This window comes from Callorhinus ursinus, unplaced genomic scaffold, assembly GCF_003265705.2.
Source record: "Callorhinus ursinus isolate GAN/ISIS: 27379988/994484 unplaced genomic scaffold, GSC_fseal_2.0 scaffold4, whole genome shotgun sequence".
Lineage (NCBI taxonomy): Eukaryota > Metazoa > Chordata > Mammalia > Carnivora > Otariidae > Callorhinus > Callorhinus ursinus.
The window spans coordinates 134,180,884-134,198,721 of record NW_027397066.1 but is presented as its reverse complement, the minus strand read 5'-3'; the positions used below and the strand labels follow the sequence as shown (position 1 = coordinate 134,198,721).

At 38.7% G+C, this 17,838-nt stretch overlaps 1 protein-coding gene across 12 annotated transcripts in view; it reads right to left on the bottom strand.

Annotated features, from left to right (window-relative positions):
• Nucleotides 1-17,838, bottom strand: part of RAPGEF2 (Rap guanine nucleotide exchange factor 2) — a 233,008-nt gene that overhangs the window by 157,989 nt on the left and 57,181 nt on the right. For all 12 annotated transcript variants that reach the window (XM_073892442.1, XM_073892436.1, XM_073892439.1 and 9 more), the window contains exon 2: nucleotides 5,612-5,682. In XM_073892442.1, coding sequence (XP_073748543.1) covers nucleotides 5,612-5,682 — 71 coding nt within the window. The remainder of the gene's footprint in view (nucleotides 1-5,611; nucleotides 5,683-17,838) is intronic.

Below are 17,838 nucleotides of genomic sequence, written 5' to 3'. Positions count from 1 at the left end.
GACGGCAAGTAGAAAACATAACTAAAGGGATCCCAGTAACTGTTCACACCCAGTATCCTATAGCAGGATAGCTAAAGGATACATTCCAAAAGCCCAAATCAGGCAGTGCCTAGACCCAAACTAGCTGAATGGCATGCCTACTTGCAACAATGTAGTACCTTGACACACAGCCCCCTTCGTGTGGAGCTGCACTCCATTCTTGGCCCCATAACTTATGTCACAGCCATTAACTGACATAGCCTAGCCACCATGGCTGCCATCCTTTGTGCTGGAAGGAGAAAGACCAATCCCTGAGCATGCCTGGTATGTTAATGGCTCAGCAAGGAGCAAACTCTGCACCTGGATGGCTACTGCCATCCCACTCTCAAATGAAAGTATCTGGATAGACTCTTGTACTAGACATAGTAGTCAATGGGCCAAACTATAAGCAGCATGGGTGGTGCTGCTCCATGAACCTACCCCCACTATTATATGCACAGATAGCTGGACAGTCTACAAAGAATTGACCATGTAGCTTCTCCAATGGAAGGCACAGGACTGGATGGTAGAGGAACCCCCACTCTGGGGCAAAACGTGGAAGGACATACTCCAGCAATTATGAGGTATGAACATCACTATTTACCATGTAGATGCACACACAGCATGCACCCCACCTGATATTTAACAAGATAATGAGCTGGCCCATGGCTGCCTCCTAGAAGATATGCCAACAGAAGATGTTACCACCTGGCTACACAAGAAGGTGGGACACAGGACACAGACCTTGTGGGCCACTGCTAATAACTGGGGCTTACTGTAGTGTTACAAAGACATTGGAACCATCAGCTAACAATGCTCAACCTATGCCCAGGAACAGCCACAACCTCTGTCAAGTGACACTGGACAGATAACAAGGGAGTAGCACCATATTCAAAGATGGCAGACTGACTACCTCGGTCCCCTGCCCCTCTCTGATGGTTGCTGTTATACTTTGATGTGTACTGACACTCATTCAGAACTCCTGCAAGCCTGCCCCAGTAAGCGTGCTAACCAAAAGGCTACCATCCTCAGTCTAGAACAGTTGGATGCTCCCTATGAGGGTTGGATGCTCCCTATGAGGTACCACTGACATTGACGGTGACCAAAGCTCCCACTTTACAGGACATGAAGTGCAAGAGTGGGCCAACACTCAGACATCCATTGGCATTTCCATCCAATGGATGGAAATTGTATTTCCATACAATCCCACTGCAGCTGGACTGACGGAACACATGAATGGACTGTTGAAACAAATGGGACAAGAAATCCATTCACTGGCCTTTTGGACAAGCTGCCTGTTGATAGGATATTAAATGAACAGGTACATTCCAATCAGTCCAGTGCCTATACTCTACTCCCTCAAGGACCTGATGTCACCCTTAGAAGATAAGTTGACAGCATGCAGGAAGGATGTTCTCTGCTGTGGGAAGAGGCACAAGGTAACCTTTTATTGTCCCTGCCACAAGATCCACCTACAGGGGAACATAGAATCAGATGGCCCTGGAAATGGCAAAGAAGTCCACAGTGGTTCAGGTTTTTGGCCCAATGGGGACTAGGAATAGAACAGGACCTACCCATCACCCCATTTCTTGACCCCACTCCACCAAAGACAATGAAGGTACACAATCCCAGGCCTCTCATAAAAAAGGACACTACTGGGGCATGTGGGTGGCTCAGTCGGTTAAGCGCCTGACTCTTAATTTCAGCTTAGGTCATCATCTCAGGGTTGTCTGACTGGGCCCCATGCTGGGCTCCGCTCTGGGTGGGGAGCCTGCTTAGGAGTCTCCCTCTCCCTCTCCCTCTGCCCCTCCCTCCGTCTATCTCTCCCCCACAAGAGGAAAAAAAAAAAAAAGGACACTATCATAATCACCTTATGGAGCACTATTATACCCCCACCATCCTTTTCAGGCTTGTCCCACTGTATAGCAGAGGGGAGGCCAACAATTGGGTACTATAAACCTGGAGCCAAACCACAGTCATGGGTGGTGTTATTCCAGAACAACACCGCCTCCTGCATTCTATTAAACAATCATGACTTGCCTCTTCTGGTGCTTACTAAACAGCTTAACTTTTTGCCCTTATATTCTGCATGGGGAACCTATTTGCCAATCAGGTCCTGACCATAGCTTCTATACAGAATAAAACCAACTGTTGGGTATATAGTGAACTCCCCCTTATCAGTGAATGTAGGCTTCCTCGGGCAAAATGTTTTCTAGGGTTTCTTAGCCATTTGTGTTCTCCTATTATTTGGATGCTGTGGCTTGTACTGTTGCTGTAGGATTTGGTTGCACTGCACCTCGGCATACTTGGCCCCAGGGACATCGCAAAAGAAGAGAATATAAAAAATGTACAGGCCAGGGGCACCTGGGTGGCTCAGTCATTTGAGCATCTGACTCTTCATTTAGGCTCAGGTCATGTTTTCAAGGTCATGGAACCTGCTTAAGATTCTCTCTCTCTCTCCCTCTGCCTCTGCCCCTCCTTGCCTCCTCTCCTCTCAAAAAAAAAAAAAAAAATATGTATGGACCATCCAAGGTATGCCAGGTGGAGTATATGGTACATGCTAGAAGGCTAGTTTGTACAAGCACACTCTGAATGTTCCTGTTAATCACTATCTTGAGAATGTAGAGATCCCATCCTCACTCTATATTCCCATCAAGCAGAATACGTACAAGAATGTGTTGTTCAGCGTTCAAGGTCAGGGGCTCCAGGGGTGGCCAACCCAGAGCATCTCCTTTGTAATAAAGAGTGACTGGATGGCAGGCCTTGAGCTCCTTGGAACTGGCCATGGAAGGATGGGAAGGGCTACAGACAGCTGCTAGACTAAGTTGCTACGCTATAAAAACTTGCTAACTATGGATCCAGAAGCAGGTGTTTTGTCCAGTCCACTGTTCCTGAATTCCCTGTAACCTAAGTTCCCTCAATAAACTTAGGTCTCAATCACTGCTTCTCTACCCTTGGTTTAGAGTCTGCTGGGATACGGCCACACACCGTGCTGAACGCACTAACATCTGAATAAAACAACACTGACCCATTTACTTAAATCTTGTCTGCCCCACCAGGAATATAAGCTCCATAAAGGCAGAGGTCTGGTCTACTTCAATGTATCTCCATGGCTTACATCAGTGTCTAGCACATAATAGGCACACATCAATGACTGCTGACTGAATAAATAAATTTAACCAGTGCGCTCAGAAAATGATGATAAAATCTTCTATAAGACAAATTAATGGGGAAAGTACTAAAATAAATAAATAAATGGGAAAAGTACCAAAACCGGTCATCTTTAAACATCGTTGGAGGATGTTTTACAAAAAGCACATTGATATTCCCTGAATTCAAGAATATACTAGGCATAATTTAGTTGTTTCTTAATGATCTAAAACTGCTTATGTAACAATAATTACACTTATCCGTAATGCTGAAGAATGTATATTCCAGCAGGCTCTCATTTCCAACACTGAATGGGTCCAGGCAGTTACTTTGCTTTTTCAGATTTTGGGCTCTCACCTAACTATAGCATCCTCTGCCCTTTTGGCAAATATGCTGCTTCTAATCCATGTGGATTCAGGGAGTAAACGTTAGAAAAATAAAGTTGTGTTGAAAAAATATATAGTTTTTAAGTGAAGATCTGAAAACCTATACACTTCATAGGATATGTGATCTTACAGCAACATAGTCATTAACTGCACGCCAATTAACACTCAGAATCACTTTACTGCTTACACATGGGTGGGCCACAATAATGCACAAAGCTGAAGTTTTCCAATAAATGAAAGTCTCTGCTGTCCCTCATAGAAGACTAATGTTCTATTACCCAATGCCGAATAAACAAACTTTCAAAATCATGATTAAGTGCGGTTTCTTTTCTAAAATTGGAAAACTCTATTATGTGGAAGTCTTAACTGTTCCCTGTTAATCCCAGGGATAAAACTTTTATGTATAAAATTCAAAGAAAATAAATTATCTAAATAAGATATATTTTTCCTAGAAATGGTAGCTATTTTATCCAAGTCATTGTATTTATCTGTACCTCTTTTTTTGTTGTTGTTATTAACCATGTTGGTATCTTGATCTTGTTCTAAAAAAGGACTGAAGTTAGTTTCAGCTGATATTTTCCATAAATATCAGAAACAAATGATTTCAACATAAGCAGAATAAGATAAACATCTTAAAGTTCCCTCCCTGTAAGCTCATGCCAACAAGCAAAACTGTATAGTCTCCAAAACAGACTTTCTAAAGTATAAATAGACTAAACTATATGACTGGATTAATCAGTTATTTCTATCCAAAATTTCCCTTTGAAGCAGAGGAAAACTGGTGGTTTTAAAACTGGGTGATGGATTTATGGGACTTCATCGTACTATTTACTTTTGTAATTTTGAAAATTTCCATAAGAAGTATTAAAATTTTCCTTGTTCTATTGCACAGAGTCCGTTACCTAAATAACTTTATAACCACATATACTATAGACATACATTATACAATATACGTAAATATTATTTAAATATTATCCATGTGTGGTTTTATACACACATGGGAATGTGCTATTTATATCTGCTTATTAAATAATTTGCACTTGCAAATTAACTGCATTCAATCAAATAGATGGTGCCATAATTTTTTCTTGGGGTAGCTGTCACCAAAAAAAAACATAAAATGAAAGTTAGACACTTTAAAAATTATTCCTACTTTAATTTTAGCCATCTTCTAAATTCCCAATAGTTTTTGCCCTTTCCAATAAAACTTGAATTTTTGAACACTTAACCTGCAATCTACTTTAATTTAAATGATTTTTTCATTAAAAATTAAATTTTAGAGGTACTCAATCCTCTTGAGACTTTTTTCAATTAACAACTAAATATGAAATTGACATGCTCGCAAATTAATTAGTGTTTAAAGAGTAAAGGGAAAGTACATAGAAAAAGTACTCCTTTAATAATTAAAAACTGCTGGTATCAAAACTAGCTACAATTGGAGGAAACAAAACCTTCTCTATGTCCTTGCTGGTATTTATATATAATCTATCCTCCCAAGGTCCTTTATATTCTGTTCCAGTTAAGACAAAATCACTGGATTATATGTTTTTGTTCTTTTAATACAGCCCAGATAACCAGAATTAAGGTTACTCTATCACTGTACAATAGAACCAAAAAGATTTTATATGTGTTTCCCAAAAAAGGGCAGTTACTTAATGCAATAAATATATTCCACACAAAGACCTAAAACATATTAAAATAATGAACCTCATTGTTCTTTGAATGGTTAAAAACATTCTGGTTTCTTATGTATCTAAGTGCTAAAATGTAGATCTTTGTTTGCCAGGACAGCAAATAACACTCCTTTTGAGGTATTCACCAAGTAGTTTTTATTCCTTTAGATGAGGGGGCAAGGAGTGGGAGATGGAGGAAGAGAAGATATCACTATGGTAGAAATGTCAAAAAATTATTATATGGATGTAAAACTTATAAGGCCCAGTACAGAGGCTAGATGAGGCAGAGTTTTCATAAGTTATCTGTAATCCTACTTCTTAACCATAATAAAGGGTCCTACAGAATTCCAGCATCCCATTATTAGTCATCATAAAATGACTTACCTAAGTTGGTGCTCTCTCAAGTTTGATAAGGCTTCCATACCATGTAAATAGGAATATACTATTTCCAGATCCTGTTTGAAAAGAAAAATAGAAATTATTAGACTTGTCAAGAAAAAGCAGGAAAAATCAAGAGAAAAACTAAATCACACAAGTGTTATCCATTCAACCATCTTGGGGATATATACAAGGGTATGAAAATATATAATAAATTGGCTTAAACTTATTGAAAATAAGTATTTTAAGAAACTTGAAAAATTATCATTTTTTTTTAAAGATTTTATTTATTTTGAAAGAGAAAGAGCAAGAGAAAGACTGCTTGTGTGCATGCATGGGGTGGGGGGAGAATCTGAAGTGGACTCCTGCGAGGAGCCTGGAGCCCCATGCAGGGCTTAATCCCACCTCTGTGAGATCATGACCTGAGCCAAAACCAAGAGTCTGACACTTAACTGACTGAGCCACCCAGCTGCCCCAACCTTTTTGTCTTGTCTTTAAAATAAGATTTCTATTGAGATATAATTCACATACCACAATTTTTTTTCTAGGAGACCACAGTGGCACTGGGCCATGGCATGGAACCCAGCAGAAGCCATGTACATTACCCTTCCCTGCCCTCTTGGCTCTGAAACCCACTGCACTCTCCTCAGCCCAGAAAAGGAGCAACAGGAAGAGGGCATGGGTGGGCAATCCGCAAGAAAGGAAGGAAGGAAGGAAGGAAGGAAGGAAGGAAGGAAGCTGAAATCTTAATAAGGATTGCATTGAGTCGGTAGATCAATTCAGGTAGTATTGCCATCTTAACAACATTTAGTCTTCCAAGCCATGGCAGGGGATGTTTTGCCGTTTACTTAGGTCTTCCTTAATTTCTTTCAACAATGTTTTATACTTTTGAGTATACAAGTCTTATACTACACTTTGGTTCAATTTAATCCTCTTTTCTTTTTTTTAAGATTTTACTTATTTATTTGTCAAAGACAGAGCACAGGCAGAGGGAGCTGCAGGCAGAAGGAGACGCAGACTCCCCACTGAGCAAGAAGCACAATGTGGGACACAATCCCAGGACCCTGGGGTCATGACCTGAGCCAAAGATAGATGCTTAACCCATGAGCAACCCAGGTGTCCCTTAATCCTCTCTTTTAATTAAGAAAAAAAATTCTGTAGCCCTAGGAATACCTTTCTAAACAATTCAAACTATATGTGCAATTAAATTTCATATATTAAGGGCACAGATAAGGGATAGTGATAACAACTAGATAAGAAATTCAAAAACTTTTTAAGAGGACATTGAGGAGGTTTTCAGCCTAAAATATTTTGGTGTAGTCCTTAAACAATATTGTGATGTGATAAGGGGGGAAAAAACCTTACTTATAACTTTAAATTGTCCCAATTTAAAATTTATAATATTAGAAAGTTAAAGTGCCACCCCCTGGTGATCAACTCTCAAATAAACTGATGGTCTTCAACTTTATCCATCTATAGTCCTTGTTATTTCCCACAAGTCTTTTAAAAGCTATTTAAAGACTGAAATCTGAAACTAGACCCTATAAATTCAATACAAATAAGAAAGCTGAAACAAAACCTTTCGCACCATCTAGTTAAAGTTTGCATTCCTAAAGCTAATAAATTCCTTCTTTAGAAACAATCAGACTCCAATCATAATACTCTATTTGCATGTAGGGAAAATCAATAAAAAGTGTCCTAATTAATGAGTTTTCTTTAATAGCTATAATAAGAGCTTTTCTGGACTATCCTAAAGTTCACGTTCTATTTTAGATATTATAAATATCTGTGCTACTTGCAGTCATTAAATAGTATGGAAAGACTGCCCCCCATTTCTGAAGAGCTTATATTCTGAATCTAATAGTAAAGTCTTACATATTTTTCACTGAATTACCTATCAACCTTGGGTTATAACCTGCCCAAAGCCTAAAACACTCTTATTTAACAGACAAGACTAATCACATTCATTTAACATTCATCAAGCAAATAAATTTACAATGACAAAAAAAGGTATACTGGGAAAGCCGTAGAAAGAAATAATTTTTTTTTAAATCTGGAGAAGGGATAAATCTAAAAGAAACAGGACAGAAGCAAGAATTTGGAAGCTTAGAAATAGAATGGAGGGAAAAAACACCCTTAAGCCTTAAAAGACAATAGGTCTTAAATAACTGTCTTGTTCAAACAAACCCAGCAAAATCAAAGGAAAAGAGCATACCCCTTAATGAAATGGCACTTTATTAATCTGCTGCTTCTTAACATTGTAGAGTTTCATAGTTGTGCAGGGGTCACCTTCCTGAATAAGTTATGTCACACTCAGGACATATGTCAATACTGATGCAACAACTTGGGAGTATGAACGTATATCCTATATGATTATATAAAATATATTTAAGGACAATAGCTACATTATTTATCTTAAGATGATAAGTATAGTTATAACTTGCAAATTAAATAAGATTGCTTATTAGTTTTAAAAATGTAGAGAACAATGGTGTATTCTCACCTATAAGTCACTGACATAGTAAATGGGTCAGAAATCTGTTACAGAGCCTGCATTATGAAACTCTGAGTGTGAAGGAAAGGGACTGCATTACCTCACCACTGCATGACCAAATCTGTATGTATGTCACTGCATAAATAAGACATCTGCAGCTCACATAATCATGATGTTTTTCTGGGGAATAATTTTAAACATGTGTCACTCAAGCAATACAAAATCAGGGAATCCTATGCAACTGTTTCATGTACTTCAGATATCTAACTAGACTATAAACTTCTTGAATTGAATTCAACTCTCGAAATGAATTCAACGATTATGTCTAGAGCTTCTTCTATTACCCTTAGAATAAGCCATCTCAAAAGAAACTTATTTTAAATGGTTTATGCCACAAGGACCTTATAAACTCAAGAAGCAGACATCGTTATTCTAAATGAAGCTGTTAAATGGAAGGCAATATAATCTAGCTTGAATTAGATGACTTTACAGATACATTGTTATCTACACTTGAGATCTCTTAGTTGTAACTAACAGAAGGAATGGTAAGAAATGATGTCTAGATGGCAGCAACAAGTAAGTGTAATGTTTCACTGTGCAATATGAACACAACCATCACAGATTTGAGACAGGTAGGAAAAGCAGAAAAGTTTTGGAAAAGGCCTCAGGAAATCTCTCCTCCTGACTCTGAGGAAAGAAAGAACATTGATTAGAGATGAGCAGAAGAAATGCAAACTAAAGAAAGAAGGACTCTGGTTAAGCTTTTCTTCCATAAAGAGCCCAGTGGCCAAATACTAGGTTTAGAGATGATCAGGAATTTCAAGTAAGGTAAATAACACTGAAAGGCAAAAAGGAAGACAAGCTTTCTTATCCTTCCCTAGGAGCAAAATGGACCAAACAATATTTTGAAATAGGCAAAGATGGCCTTTTGAATCTTCCTACGCATTTTTTTCTACCCTCTCCCCAGGTGTCCAGCGATCTTGCATTACCCCAAACCTCATTCTAAGGCATCAATGCCTTGGTCTAAAAATTAAAATTAAATCTGAATACAAATGCACAGATGAGTGATCAGTGGGGGCCCTTGAATCTTCTGTGGGGAGCTGTCTGCCTCCATTTGCATTTCCATAGTCCAAACAAATCTGTAAATGTATGAGATTTCAGGCAGCACAACCAAGAGAAAGGAAAATATCAGAAGAGTAAGGGAAGAGATACAGGGGCGGGGGGGGGGGGGGGGGGGGGGGCATGAGAAGCCAGGTGAAGCAAGCCAACAAGCCCAGGAACCGCTTCCACTCCCTTCCTTGCCCGTAGAGGTCACCGCTAAGTGGTCTGCCTTCACTTTTCACCTGTAAGTTTTAACCCTCATTTCCTCTTAATAGTTGGTCTTTTTTAAAATAATCTATAAATTGGCATGGAATTGCCTTTACCCAGCAAAGATACAAAAAGGCAAAAGGGTAGGGTGCTGAGGAAGATTAGCTCCTCCAACCAACCTGAAATCTGCAAACCTCAGTGAAAAGCAGATATGCTTGCTGCATCACAGAGCAAGGGCTTTCTCTTAAGATGAACAAGGAAATATATGACCTTCGGGGAATCATACTCTTGGATGATAAATTTTTTTCTATGCAAACAAGAGACATTCACAGACTGAAGTTACATTTCAACAAACTTGACTGCAGAAAAACAAATGCTGGAGCATTAAATCACCTGAAGTATCCCAACTGACATTTCTGTCAAGAAACTATGATATGCAAACTGAGAATTCCCCAAGTGCACCTCCCAAGACAAATACAATTCACATGACCGTTGCTATTTTAAAGGACCCTTAAAAATGTACGCTATTTTTCCCCAAATTTTTCTAGTCTTGAAGACAAACAGGAACATGTTGCTCTAACCAGGAAGCAGCATTTTTTGGAACAATAAGCTTTTCCTTCTACCCTAGGAAGGACATCCTTTTTTCAAAAATAGATGCTATTTGAAAGCAGGCTGAGCAACTGTAAAAACACTGCAGCCTGGTAGACAAGAATACTGACAGGCCGATTGGAATGCAGCTTTCCATGAAAAGAAGAACAAACAAACACACTTTTGCCCCAAACATAAACCACATATCAAAACCCAAAAGCATTCTCTACTCGTTCACAACCTAACCAACCCTCTTGCTCAGAGTCTATAAACACAACACAGTCTAATAGGAAAGAAGTCAGAGGGAAAGTTTCCTGCATCTTGGGCTCTTTCTCTAATTTCTCCTTAGAGGCTCATTCAGAATATCATCAGCCTCACAGCAAATTCATAATGCATTTAAAACTAGCTTTTAATTTCACTTGTTCACCAGAATTGGGGATTCGCCAACAACTTACAATATATTTTAATACAATCTTTGGAGATCTGAGAAAAGAGAAGTATTCCTCTAACTCCTTTCCCACAATTAGTGTTGTGTGCTCCTTCTTCCTATCCTCTAGAGACCCCTTGTAAACAATGAGGGAGGCGGTATTTTGCACTGCACTATGAGAAAAAATACATGCATTTGTGAAGCTCTGTATTTTTTTTAAGATTTTATTTTTAAGTAATCTCTACACCCAGTGTGGGGCTTGAACTCACAACCCAGAGGTCAAGAGTCACAAGTTCCACGGACTGAGCCAGTCAGATGCCCCATGAAGCTATGTATTTAAACTATAATCAGTAAGGTGGTCAAAGGGTATAACCCTCCAGTTATAAGATAAATTAAAAAAAAAAAAAGGAAGGTTGATTCCTTTAAAAAGACTTTATCTCAATCATCAAAGAAACTAAGGCCAAGGTTTTGCCACAATTAGCAGGCCTGTGGAGACCCAAGGGGTAAATGCCTACAGATTTAAACGTAAGGAGAAAGAGAAAGGAGTATCTGGCTTAAGTGGCATCCGTGTCAGCACCAGGAGCTGTACTGATGCCAATTTACTCTCCCTTGCAAAGACAAAAAGGTAATTTATCCTTGTAGGCTAGAGATCACTAGCAAGGAATTAGAGAGCTATGTCTTGAACATTATTAGTTAAGGACGTCAAAAGCTAAAATACTCAAGACTAAAACTCAAGTGTGCAGCCAAATGGGGGAGAGGGAGAAAGGTGAGAAGCCTGCAGGCCCCTCTGTGCCTGTCAACGCGGCGGTAAAGCTGCAAAGTTTTATTTGGAAGAATCTCCATTTTTATACACTAAAACATATAAAACAATTATCCCAAGAAGGATAGTTGGAAAGAACATAGGTTTGGGTGTCAAATGGAGCAGAGTTCACATCCTCATCTCCATCGCTGCCAAGATGTGTGACCTTTGGTGTCTTACAGAGACTACATTTGCAAAACAAAGTAAGGACTATCTGCTCGGCTAGGCTATGTGGCCAACGTGATATATAATTTCACTTGTTCACAAGCACATAGTAATGCTAAGAATATAAAATTAAAAATATTCCTGAAATCATACACATCAGAATTTTTACAAATTAATGCATCCTTTTCATATATATCTCTATCTAAAAAAATAAAAATAAAGTCAAATGAATTATTTATAAAACTTTTAAAGGGTCCCTTAAATTGTCTGCTTTATAAATCCCAATTTTTATAACAGGTTTGGTGGGCAGAAAATGCCTATTACCTCCAGACCACCTACCTGTGCACTGTTTCCAGCACGTCCCATTCAAATCTCCTGCTTCCAAAGCCCCCCAGGAGGGCTTCTGAATAAAGCCCAAACACCAACAATCTCTTGCACCCTTTCTGTACAAATGACTGACAATCTTTGGGTCCAGTCTAACAAACTCTCTCTCATCCTAGTGAAAAGCACGTTTCCCACACCCCATTTTGCACAGGTAGTGTGGGCTTCCTTTCTGAGCCACTAAAGATCCCACTGCCTGTGCCACTCACATGTGGCCCTTCACATGTGTTCTGGGTGGCCACTTTACTTTCAAGGGTTTGCATTTTATCTCCTCAACTGGAGAATAAGCACCTTGAACAAAGTCACTCTATTCTCTTTTATACCTTCTGTGTATCAACAGACTGTGGATGCACTAGATGCAAAGAAACGAAAGGGCAACCTTCCTGTGGGGGTGGTGGTATACAAGACCTTAAAGTGAATACTCCTGAGAATAACAGTAAAAGAATAAAAGGCAGAAAACATGTTTCCAAACTTGGTTTTCAGAGCTGTGGGAAACTCCTACCTGTATAGTCTGAGACAATTCTGTAAAGGGCCACAAGGTGGCAGACCAGACCAACAGACCATTTCTATGACTGGAAATCTCACTCACTGGTCTCAAGTGCATTTCCATTATACATATACTTAAGAGATTTGAGTGTTTAAAGCATTCCTTAAGATCACCTGAGAAAATACAAGTCCTTTTTCCCATGCTCGTAATGAAAAGGCGGTAGGGGAAGGGAGACAAGTCCATCAGCACACCTATTAAAATCACTTAATTCCAATCATCCCTAGCAGGGAACAATCTTAAAGCAGCTTCCCCATCCCACATGTCAGTAAAGCAACAGAGCATTTAAAACAAAAATGTCAAATCACAACACTGCTGAGGTGTTTTGTGCCATCCAAGTCCTTCATATGCCAGAGTTACACCATCACACACTTCAGGAAAAAAATCCATGGTGGAGTGTATGATTTTCAGTAAAATTCTGAAACATGTTCTTAAACAGCAATTTCAACTTTAAATCCTACGAAGACTGTTTCTGAGCTTACTAATTTATACCGGAAGGGAAACATTCTCCCAGAGTTGTAATTTCATTCAAATTCACATATCAGAACTCGGGAAAATGATATTACTGGTCATCTTTGATAAAGCCTGGATATATTTCTCCAGCTTCAGGTTTTTCAGCATTGTATCTTCACAAGACACATGCATAAGGAATTCCAGAAGTAAAAGGTACAGATTCAAGCTATTCTGTTTGTCTAAAACTTCCTCGGGTGTTTTCCACTGGAGAAGGCATCACTTATATCTTTAAAAAAGAGAGTTTTTGAACAGTTGCTAAATTTGAGACAAAAGTAGTTATAAAGTCATTCCCTCCTGAATTAACTATGACAGTTACAAGACAGACATCTAGCTTCAACAAAACACACCCTTGTCCCAAGACTCCTCTACTTCAAGTCGGTGTCAGGGAGCCTTGACAGCAGTTACGTTTCAGGTAGATGAGCTGAAGAAGGTAGAAAAGTACTTCATAAATTCTAAGAGAGAGATGAAGTGTTGCAGCCTATCCTCATTCTCAAAAAGTTCACCTCTTATTGAAGAAAATGCAAGAGTTAAAAGCTATAGCAACAACAGACATCACAAAGCAATTTTTATGATTACTAAATGAGCAGTGTTATGTCGAACAACTTAGAATATATTGCACCCTACGTTCGTTGTCATATCCTAAGGGGGAAAATCCATCGAAGCAATTAAGTTTCATTTGTGAAGATTAAAATTTCTCATTAGAAAAATCAACAATTTAGTTGTAACTAAAAACTCATCTTGTGCACAAATGAGAAAAATATCAAGTGTCTCAATCAGTCCACGATTCCCGTTTTCAAGAGTCAGTATAAGTATTTCCCCTTCAGAACAATGCATTACACCAAGTTAACAGGTTCCCAGAATTCACATCTCCTAGGCAACAAAAACAAAATATATCTTCATTTTAAAGTCACTATCTTACTTTAATTTCTCAGAGTAAAAAAACTGTGTAGTCAAATTTTAATTTCACATATACAGATTAACACACGAGAAAATTATTTGCAGTAAATTTAACGCTAGCCTGGTTTTTGTTCTTCCATGATTAAGCTAGCAGGCAGTGAATGACTACATTTCAAGTTAACATTTAAACATCTGATGAAGAGCAACAACCAGGTCAATCAGCTGGACACAGGCGTGCGCACACACAAACATAAACACACAAACACACTGCTCTAATAAAATGATTCATTTCAATTAAAAAAAAAATCAACCAAACATACTCTCTCCTCCCCAACTCTCTGCTAAACAACACAGTTAAAACCTACAGTTTGGTGTTCAACTCATTTCCCACAGACAGTTTGGCTCGGGTAAACCCTGTAGAAACCTTGTTGAGTTGGGGTGGGCAGAGGGGAGCTAACACACCACTCCACTGAACACAATCTCCACCACAAGAGGTCCTAGAGTCCACAAAAATCACCCTCAGTTTGCCTCAAGTTTCAAATACCTAATTCCAGAGGCTCAACTTACAGTACTTATTTTGAATCATTGACTGTACAAATGTCAATATTCCTACAGCAGTAGAGTTTAGACAGTCCTAACATAATAAAAACAAAGTAGAACAGGTCACTGAGGACACAGTCTCTTTATTGCCTCTTAGCAGAAAGGAAGAGCTTCTGAATGGAAGCAGGTTTAAATATAGAAAACTTCACTGCTGCCATTTTTCTAGGACAAAAGACAAAAATAATTTGACATCTGTTTTTCCCATCTTGAATGTTTTACTGAGGAGTCAACCACCAATATTATACTTTTTCTCAAACTTTTCTATTTCTCAAGAGAACAGGAGAAGCAAATGAGAATATTCTAGATATGTAATTAAAGCCTTCCAACTATGTTAGTCAGAAATTAACTAAATGCTAAAAAAAAAAAAAATGTTAGGTACTGCTCAAAATTCAGATCTGTCCGTAAAAGGTAAGGTGGCAGGAAGGGGGAAGTTTGACCACCTAACCAGATAAACACTTGATGGTGGGGTGGGGGCAGCAGTTATAGAAAAAAAAAGTATATTATTCAATTACAGAAAAGAATTAGAAACATCCACATATAATACATATTATTTACAGACATATATATAAAATTCGAATCAAGTATTCCACTAGAAGGGACAGCAGGTCACACTTTCTGAAGCATCCCACCTTTCAATCATGTTTTGAATTCTCCTTCAAAGCTAAAATCTAACATCTTTTTATTTATCCTACTGTAATTGTTTTACTGTACCCAATGGTATGGGATATGCCACACATGCATGACAGCTTCAGTCTGTGCCTGTATACATTTATATCATGGACTCCATGACATTCATACATAAACAAATTTGGCCTTCTTAACAGCAATAGTCTGACATCAACACACACACACACACACACACACACACACACACACACACACACACACCCCTGAAGCCACTGGAGTATTGTTACCAAGATTCTCCAGAAATCAGAAGAATGCAGAGAGCTCTTCTGTGACAAGAGTGACAGTCCTGTGAAGTCAATGACTGCAGAGATGCTACCACAACCAGAAAAAGGGAGATAAGAAGGTGGGAAGACGGCTCCCAGCTCCACATTTCCTAAAATACATGTTCACAATTTAAATGGCGTGCCACTCCAGAGCCAGGGTTACAAAGGGTAGGTGGATTTCTGCATCGGCCCCGGAATCCTAGAACTACAGGATCCATACAGGAAGAAGGAAAAGGAAGCTGTACAATTTTCCCTTCCTGGTAAAGGACAAATTTCAAAGAACAGTGAGAAGGTTCCAAATGTAGGTCCACAGGAACATTGTTGCAACAATGAGAGGCAAGATGAGATAACAAGGACAATGTGGTGAGATTCTCCATGAGCTAAGTATATCCAATTTAAAGAGCCCTCCTTTATGTTAGGATCATAACCACATTTTTTTGCTTTCTTTGAAACTGATACTAGATGATAGCAGTTCATTGTTTTGTCTAATATCATTAATAGAAGAAACTTTTTTTAACTGCCCACATTATGTTGGCAATTTAATTTTTGAATGACAAAATTCTTAATTTTGTCTTCTTAATTCAATGAAATCTTAATTCAATGAAATCCAAAAACCTGGGACACCCACTTAGGCAATCATACTAATGAGGTGGTGGGGGAGAAATATAAGTTTCAAAAATTATTAACCTCTTACTTCTAGCTCTTATTCTCAGAACTTCCCAGAGAAAAGCACTGCAGGTATTTTGACCCTACTCAAAAAGAGATTTTTCAATAAATTTTAATTCAAGAAATTTCTCACATTAGAAACTTCTGGTGGAATTCTGGGCCTTAGAACAGAATGAAAAATTGGCAGAAAACATAGCAAGATATTTTGGGCAGGGTAGGTATTCAGAGGAGTCCTGCTGGGCAACTTTCCTGTGTACTCTCTGTCCACCAGGCCACTGGGTTAAGAGTGTAACTCATTTGAACCACACTGCCTGAGTTAACCTGACCCTGCTGTTTGGTAGCTCAGCATCCTTGAGCAAGTCAAGTCATCCGTCCTCACTGTAGTTGTTGATTCACCCGTAAGATGAGGATTATAGCAGCATCTAAGTTAAGCTTCATAAAGTGTTTAGCCAGTGCCTTGGCATATAGCAGGCACTTTTCTTGTGCTCAAGAAAAGTGCCTGCTATACTATTACTCAATGTTTAATGCTAATTATGGAAATCTAAGACACAGGGGTGCTGCAGTGGAGGAGATATCAATAATTCTCCAAAATTTGTCAGGCTACAGAGACCTCCTGGCAACATACTCAAAATAGCACTTTAGTGTTTTGTTGTCTTCTTACATTTCTGGATTTAAAAGTAAAATACAATCCTGCAACACTCTTAACAGGAGATGACTAAAGAAGTAAAGAATGGCTGGATTTGAAAAGTAATGAAGAATCTTGAATACACCTCGTGCTCTTTGTGATACAAATGAAGACTTCTACTTAGCCCAAATTTCAACACAGGGTAGGGAGGACCCAGAATCTGTTTAGACGTCATCCCTTCCCTTCATTCACAGTTCACAGGCAATCCACTGTCAATACTGAATATGTGCTCTGAGCAAGCGCTGTGCTAGAGGTCGTCTTGGAGGACAGAGATTGCAACAGAACAACTCTGGTCCTCAGAGAAACTTAGTCTGTTAAGATAGATGAAACATCCTCACAACTACCTACAAGGCAAGACAGAAATGCAGCTGTATGTCATAGGTATCAGAAGACACATTTTCTTATGCCCAAATTCAACAAATGCTTTCTGTCACTCTACCATTGCCACCAGCCAATATCAGAACTTCTAAATTATATCACATATTTTCTTCTCTCATAGGCCCTTGATCCTCAAAACATGCATTAAGAGAATGAATTATACCAGAAATCTTAGATATCTAGAACCTCACTCTTTCATTTGACAAATTGTTACTGAGTACCTACTATGCATAAGGAAATGTGATAGGATCCAACAGTCAGTATCCAGTCCTTTTCCCATTAGAGAAGGAGTGTCATTTCCAAAGTGTAGGTTTATTGAGTTATTTACATTACAGCTCAATAATAAAATTTTCAGCAATGCCTTACAAGTACAAATAAATTTACAGGCCTCTGGGGAGAAAACCCAACTTAGCAGAACCACCACCTATGCTAAACACGTGTCAGGCCCAGCCTTCCACTGCCCTGCACCCAGCCTCTGTCAAAACCAAGTGCCAAAACTCTCACTCTTTGCAGATGATATGATACTGTATGTGGAAAAACCCAAAAGACTCCACCCCAAAACTGCTAGAACTCATACAGGAATTCAGTAAAGTAGCAGGATATAAAATCAATGCACAGAAATCAGTGGCATTCCTATACACCAACAACAAAACAGAAGAGAGACAAATCAAGGAGTCGATCCCATTTACAATTGCACCCAAAACCATAAGATACCTAGGAATAAATTTAACCAAAGAGGCAAAGGATCTGTACTCAGAAAACTATAAAATACTCATGAAAGAAATTGAAGAAGACACAAAGAAATGGAAAAACGTTCCATGCTCATGGATTGGGAGAA